Source organism: Choloepus didactylus, chromosome 4 (genome assembly GCF_015220235.1).
Source record: "Choloepus didactylus isolate mChoDid1 chromosome 4, mChoDid1.pri, whole genome shotgun sequence".
Taxonomy (NCBI): domain Eukaryota; kingdom Metazoa; phylum Chordata; class Mammalia; order Pilosa; family Megalonychidae; genus Choloepus; species Choloepus didactylus.
Window position 1 is genome coordinate 13,588,084 of NC_051310.1, and position 8,158 is coordinate 13,596,241.

The window sequence follows — 8,158 nt, forward strand, 5'->3', positions numbered from 1 at the left end:
ATTTGGGTGTTCTTTTTTACTTTTATTTTTTTATTCTGATTCTGATTCTTTCTGGTAGGAAAACGTTCAAAAATGGATTGGGGTGATGAAAGCACAGCTGTATGATGGTACTATGAATGGTTGATTGTGTGCCGTGGATGATTGTATGGTATGTGAATATATCTCAATAAAACTGAATTTTAAAAAAATGGGCATAGGATTTAAACAGCCACATTACAAAAGCAAAACTACAAATGGCTAATAGAAATATGCCAAGATTTCAACCTCATTTGTAGTTTTTTTTTCACATCAAATAAGATTCTTCCATTTGAATGCAGGTAAACCTCTGAAATCAGTCTCAACTTGTAAGCATCAGAAAAAGTTTATGTCAGAAACAATTAGAATATAAGGTAGTATTCAATTTCTATTTTCAGAGTACTTGAGAAAGCATTTTTGACTATTACAAAAGATTAACAAAAATTTTTAATATGAAGAATGTATATGACCCAATTATTACATCACATTAAAACAGGCCCTGTGGGGAGGGGACACATGGAAACAGCTGAGTTCTCTGCTGAACACGGCCATTCTTTATCCTCCTTCCAAAGCTTCTACCGGGATGGTACTATTTCCTCGGAGCACCATCATTCCAGTGTTGCTCTGTTGCCCACTAGTTGCCGTCTTCACACATTCAGCAATCACAAGATTCATAATGGGATCAAATCCCTGCAATATTCTTTGGACATGTCTGCCACCATTTAATTTCAGTGATAACTGTCCATAAACTTTTTCATCTCGGGCAGGTGAGCTTTGCTCACGGTATCTCCTCAGAGGGCTCAGTTCTGCCTTGAAATAGAATTTGCGGCCTTCTCCTCCTTTATAATTTAAGAAGCACAAATCAAATGAACAGATATGCCATTTTCCACATTTCATATTGGCAGAGATATACAAGATTGATAATATCCGAATCTGACAAGCTTGTGAATAAAGAGACATTCTCACACACTCTATGAGAGAGGATAAATTTGTGCAACTGCTTTGGAGGACAATTTGGCAACATCTATTAAAGTTAAAAGAAAAAAAAAGGCACCTATCTTTCAACTCAGTAATTCTGCTGCTGGCAACTTACCTCATGAAAATACTCACAAACAACAAATATAAAAAATTTTTTCTTAATTGAAGCATTGTTTGAAAAGCAAAAATCTTAGATATCTATCAATAGGAAATTGATTAGATAAATGTAGGTACATCCCTATAATGGAATGTCATACAGCCTTTAAAAAAACATAAGGTTAGATCTGAATAGGCTGATGGGGAAAGATTAATAAAGACAAAAAATATAGTAAAAAGCAAAATACAAAACAATGGGTTTAGTATGATCTCTTCTGTGAGCACACACAGGCATTTTTTACCAACTATTTTACTGAATTACAGCTATGTGCTGGAGCCTTGCTATGAAGCAGCAAACAAAACAGACAGGAATTACTGCCCATGAGGCGCTCAGTGGGGAGACAAATGATAACAAAGGCAATAAACAAGGCAAGTCAAAGCAAAGCATGGAATCAGAGGAGGTGATGAGTTTTGTAGAAAAATGACACAGGGGTAGGGGATAAGGGATAGTGAGTGCTGGGGGCATGGGGTGTGGCCAGGGATGATCTCACTGAGAAGGTGGAGACCCAGGGCAGATGAGGGAGCGAGCCATGTGGATAGCGGGGGAAAGAGTGGCAATGCAGGGAGACCAGCCAGTGCAAAGGCCCTGGGACAGGGATGTACCTGATGTTTTCAAGGGAAGGAAGGAAGCCAGCATGCTTGCAGCTGGAGGATGGGAGAGAGAGAGAAGACTGCAAGAATAAAGCCAAGAAGCCACAGTTGCCTGGCTTGGATGGGGTTCGTACACTGCACAGCTGTAAGAAATTTAGTTTTGCCTCTTAGTAATGTGGACCCTATAGAGGTTTCAAGTACAGGTGCATATTTACTTATGTTTTCACTGGATCACATCAATGCACATATTATTTAAAAAGGAAAAGTACAGGTTTTCTATGTGGCAGAATCACAGATGATTTTATTTTCTTCTTTACAGGTTTCTATTTTTCAAAGTTATCCAATATTAATTTAAGAATTAAATAGGAGGGTTCCTAGGGGATGAGGAAAGGTTGGCAGGCAAGTGGGAGTTCAGGGAGGCAGTTCCATCCTAGGCAGAGAGGCTGGGGCCTGTCCTGAAGGAGGACATCTCCCCAGGCATTCTCCTGCAATGTTGGTGTTCAAGGGAAAAATGGGTTTGGAAAATTCTGGAGAAGTCTTAATTGCAGAATGTCTTGGCTCCTTAAAATATCGCTGTGCAAGTGGGTAATATTTCCCAAATGCATTTGGCTATGGATCCTATTCTTTTCATGAATAATCTCTATTGCGGCATGGAGAACACGGCAAAATGTGGCTGTGGGTAGAGGCTCTCAAGTGGGATAGTGCCAAGGGCAGGTTTGCATGCAAGCAGCTCATCCTGGCAGAGGCAAGGGGGCTGGGTTGTGGGGGGCCAAGTCCAGCTCTAAGGAGATCCAAGAGTTTGCTTTTCCATCATGCACATCTGTTGCCCCTCCTGGATGGACATGCCCTTGTTCCCCGAGAGTGTGATTCACACATCTTCAGATGTCCCTGTGCCTTCACTGGAACCCAAGTCTCAACAGCATCTGCTGAAAAAATGCTGAAGAGACAGAGTGGTGTTTGACATTCTTGGCTCAGGGTGACATCACTACCTGCTCCTGCCCAGCACCCCTACTCACCTCCCTCCTTCTTGGGAATAAATTGGAGGGCAGCTGAGATGCAGGGGTGAACAGGCAGGCTTGTCAATTGGGGCAGAAGTGGCCAGATCCATGATTGCACAAACCCACCTCACCTTGGACCTGTTAATATTAACTCCATCAGAAACCTCCCAAGTCACTGCCCTGATGAACATTGTTTTGCTCATCCTGTGGGCTGGGCCTCCGATGACTGTCACTTGGCCTTAAACTGTGATCCTGCTGAAGCCTCTATGAATATGAAGCTTTAACCCCCTTGTGACTACATGTTGGGGAAAGCCCCTCCCAAAGGACAGGATAGTACCTGGTGAAGACTTGAGTATGAGCAGACACCCTGCAGAAGCAAAATGAATTGTACACAAAGGGCTCCTGGGTAATCATCAACTTGAGCCATTTCAATAATTGTGCCATCAAAGCTGATTCCAAGAAGAATGTATATATATATATTCCTGGTGGGCCCTCCCTGTGTTTGTTGTCTGGACACTTTTCTGATTGCTGGTCAGTTAACATAAACTTAGACTTGTGAAAAAATAGCCTGTCAACCAATCAATCATTCTTTCATTCAATCATCTTGTGTCTGCTGAATCATTCATTCATTTAACCATCTTATGCTGTAATCTGTACTAACTGACAAATTAACAAAATAAAATACATCTACCATATATTGTTAAATTAAAAAGTAAGTGGTAGAACAATTTGTTAAATAAACCCCACTTCATTTTGAAGTTCACATGTATAATTATCCATTTATGCAGGTATGTTTTATGATAGATATTATATATAAACTATAGATTCAAGCAAAATAATTCTAGACCAACATACAATAAATGCTAAATGCCAGTTACCTCTGGTAAGCAAGATTGCAGTGAACAAAAGGGGGCTGAATTTTTACTTTATATAACATGGTATTTTAAATAGAATATATTATTTTTTATAATTGAAAACTAAAAAAGACTGCAGGATACAGTCAGGATTTTTTTTTTCTATCTATAGTTTTATATACCTAAGTTTTATTGAACACCTACTGTGTTTAAGTCCAAATCTGTGTGACTCCAAAGCCTTAACCAACAGTGTATCATTGCCTTTGAATTTCCCACTAAAGCTGACCCCATGGGTACCCAATGGAACAGAGAAGCAGCAGGAAGTTTCCTGGGGTGGCGTGTCTTGTCTTACTGGGCTGCATGGCCAAGCCAGCTGATGATGATCTGTTTCTCTGTATGTCTATGATGATGTGTTCCATTCTGTTTCCCCCACGGCTGGTGGTAAGGCTGGGTTCTTATGCCTTACGAGGAAAACTGTCCAACCCCAGTAACCCTGTCTGCCCCTCAACCTTCCTGAACAATTCCCTCTTTGCCTTCAGCCTGTACAAGTAAATGGTGGCCCAAAACCCAGGCAGGAATGTGCACGTCTCACCGCTGAGCTTCTGCGCTCCCCTTACTCTGCTGGCCCTCCAGGCTCGGTCCAGGACACACACCCAGATCCTGAAGGGCCTGGGCTTTTGCGTTACTGAGGCCCCAGATGACCAGGTCCACAAGCACTGCAGTCTGCTCCCCTGTGCCCTCTTGCTGTGTCCTGGAGAATGCCAGCTGGACATGGGCAACGTACTGCTTATGGACCAGAAGCAGTAACTGGTAAAGAGGTTTGTTGATACTGCCCAGAGATTGTACCACACCTATGTCTTCCTCACGTCCTTCAGGACTACTTGGCGGCCAGTAGTCACATGCTTCGATTTGTGAGGGAGAACACACAGCAAAACTAGGAAGTTTGACCAGAAGTTGACCCCAGAAACTCTTCATTCTGGCCAATTATATATAAAATTTTAATGCAATTTTACTGAGATATATTCACATACCACACAATCATCTGAAGTGTACAATCAGTTATTCACAGTATCATCATATAGTTGTGCATTCATCACCAAAACCAATTTTTTGAACATTTTCATTACTCAAAAAAAGAAAAATAAGAATAAAAATAAAAGTAAAAAAGAACACCCCAAACGTCTCATACCCCTTTTTCCCCTCCATTATTCATGTACTTTTTGTCCCCTTTTTTCCTACTTCTTTGTCCATACATGGGATAAAGGGAGTGTGAGCCACAAGGTTTTCACAATCACAATCACACCATATAGGCTATATAGTTATACAATCGTCTTCAAGAATCAAGGATACTGGACTGCAGTTCAACAGTTCCAGGTATTTCCTTCTAGCTATTCTAGCACAGTAAAACCTAAAAAGGAATAGCTATACAATACATAAGACTAATCTCCAGAATGACTTCTCGACTCCATTTGAGCTCTCTCAGCCAAAGAAACTTTATTTTCTTTAATTTCTCTTCCCCCTTTTGGTCAGGAAGGTTTTCTCAATCCCATGATGCTGGGTCCATACTCATCCCCGGGAGTCATGTCCCAGGTTGCCAGAGAGATTTATACCCCTGGGGGTGATGTCCCAAGTAGAGGGGGAGGCAGTGAGTTTACAGCCAAGTGGGCTTAGAGAGAGAGAGGCCACATCTGAGTAGCAAAAGAGGTTTTCTGGGGGTGTGATGGTTAGGTTCATGTGTCAACCTGACCAGGTGACCCAGCTGTCTGGTCAAGCAAACACTGGCCTAACAATTCCTGTGAGGACATTTGAGGCTGGTTAATAAACCAACAGGCTGGTTTATTAAATCATCAGTCAATTGACTGCAGCTGTGACTGATGACTCACCAAAGGGCTTGCCTTCCACAATGAGAGAATGCAATTGGCTGGATTTAATCCAATTAATCAGTTGAAGACTTACAAGCAAGACAGATAGAGGACCTTCACTTCCTCTTTGGCTGCCCAGTGAAGCATTTCCTGAGGAGTTCATCAAAGTTGCCAGTTCATTTCCTGAGTTCATCGGACATCTTCCTTGGAGTTGACAGTTTGTTGACGGCTCTACAGAATTTGGACCTGCGCATACCCACAGTTGCGTGAGTCACTTTTACAAATTGATAATCAGAGACACCTCTCATTGATTCTGTTTCCCTAGAGAACCCTAACTAATACAGGGGTGACTCTCAGGCACCATTATAAGTAAGCTTAGCTTCTCCTTTGCAGTAACAAGCTTCAAAAGGGCAAGTCCCAAGATGGAGGACTTGGCCTACTACAATGGTAGTCCCCAATGCTTGAAAAAGTATCAGGAATTCCCCAAATGAGGAAGTTTAATGTTTCCAATTTTTCCCCAGCCCCTCAGGGGGCATTGAAAACACTTTTTTATTCTCTGCTCAAATTACTCTGGGATATATTGGGGCTTCAGGCTAACCTGTACAAACCAATCAGATCTCACCCCCTATTCAAGATTCCATGTAATTATGCTGTTTGAATAAACTGATCATACAAGTTAAATTTTACAGCATGCTATGGAAAGTATAGATTTTGCACCAAATAAACATCTCTTCCTTTGGCCTCACACAGAAGTCAAGGTTTTAAAACAGTTAATATTGCCCTTCCTCTAGTCTGGTTTACCTTACTTCTAATCAAATCCATTTTGTTCCTATCTCCAATTTAACTCTGATCTCCTTTTCAGCTTTTTTAACCTTTGCTGTTTGGGATAACGCTAACATTCATAGCTGCCGAACTCTGGCTCTGAGTCTCAGGTGTCACACAGATACCCAAAGTTACAGGGACTAACCAGCTCAGCATCTCAGAATTTAGAGATAACCATTACAACTCATGAATAGATATGACTGCTATAAGAGCTTACAATCTAGGAAACTTTACCATAAGCTTTCCCCTGATAACCTATGCTCTCAGATTCAATTCTCAGAGTTTGCACATTATAGTTAGTCCATATTAGTGAGGTGTTATAATGTTTGTCTTTTCATTTCTGGCTTATTTCATTCACCATACTATTCTCAAGGTCCATTCACCTAGGTGCATGCCTCACAACTTCATTTCTTCTTGCCACCACTTGGTATTGCATTGCATGTATACACCATAGTTCACCTTTCTGTTTATCAGTCATTGTACCCTTAGGCCACCTCCATCATTACAAATCATGAATATAGCTGCCATAAACACCAGCGTGCAATGTCCACTCATGTCCCTGCTCTCAGTTCTTCCAAGTATATACCCAATAATGGGGTTGCAGGACCATAGGACAACTCATAGTTAGCTTCCTGTGGAACCACCACACTGCCCCCCAGCTGGGCTGCACCATTCTACTTCCCTCCCAACAGTGAATAGTACATGCCTCTCTCCACATTTTCTCCAGCACTTGTATCCCTCTGTTTATTTTTTAAACAGTTTTATTCACACACCATGCAATCCACCCTAAGTAGACAATCAGTGATTCCCATAATTATGCATTCACCACCACAATCTATATGAAGACATTTCCATCTCTTCCCCAAAGAAAGAGGAGAAGGAGAAAAAAATGAAGAATAAAAATACAAAAGATAGGAAAATGAAAATAAAATACAATGAAAAGGTCAGACAACATCACCACCAAGAATCCCATCTCTCCCTTATAACCCCCTCTTATAGACAGTTAGCTTTGGCATATTGCCTTTGTTAGAATGTTACCATTAACTATAGACTCTAGTTTGCACTGATTGTATTTTTTCCCCTATACCATCCAATTTTCAACACCTTGCAATGTTGACATTCATTTGTTCTCCCTCATTTAAAAACATTCTTATATTTGTACATTTAATCAACATCATTGACCACTCGACGTTTCACTAAGTTATACAGTTGCAGCCTTTATCTTCTATCTTTCCTTCTGGTGTCATACATGCCCATAGCCTTCCTCTTTCAACCGTAGTCACACTCATCTTTGTTCCGAGTGTTTACAATATTGTGCTACCATCACACACTATTATGCCATTCATTATATTTCTGGATCTATACAATCAATCCTGTTGAACATTCTGTACTCCTTCAGCATCAAATGCCTGATCTCTAACCTCTATCTCCTGATAACCTGTGTTCTCAACTCTCAAATTCTGCTCATCAGTGTTAGTCCATGTTAGTGAGACCATACAGTATTCTTCCTTTTGTTTCTGGCTAATTTCACTCAATGTAATGTCTACTGTGTACCATTTTGTCTTTTAGATTTTATATGTCATATCTTATTTTATGTTTATTTTTTCCTTTCTCTGTTTTTACCCTTACTGATAGTCTTCATTTCTACACTCTTCTCCAAACCTCTCTCTCCTGTCTTTTCCTATCTGCCTGTAGTGCTCCCTTTAGTATTTCTTGTAGAGCAGGTATCTTGTTCACAAACCTTCTCAGTGTCTGAAAATATTTTAAACTCTTCCTCATTTTTGAAGGACAGTTTTGCTATATATGGAGTTCTTGGTTGGCAGTTTTTCTCTTTTAGTATCTTAAGCATATCATACCATTGCCTTCTTGCCTCCATGGTTTC

The 8,158-nt window shown here is 40.7% G+C and overlaps 1 protein-coding gene across 1 annotated transcript; it reads right to left on the bottom strand.

Moving 5' to 3' along the window:
* Window positions 1-566: 566 nt before the first annotated feature.
* On the bottom strand, window positions 567-4,843 carry LOC119531122 (small nuclear ribonucleoprotein G-like). The gene is made up of 2 exons (XM_037831979.1): window positions 4,832-4,843; window positions 567-753 (listed from the first exon to the last, which is right to left on the bottom strand). The coding sequence occupies exons 1-2, from the start codon at window positions 4,841-4,843 to the stop codon at window positions 571-573; spliced, it is 195 nt and encodes a 64-aa protein (XP_037687907.1). The 3' UTR covers window positions 567-570.
* Between the last annotated feature and the right edge of the window lie 3,315 nt (window positions 4,844-8,158).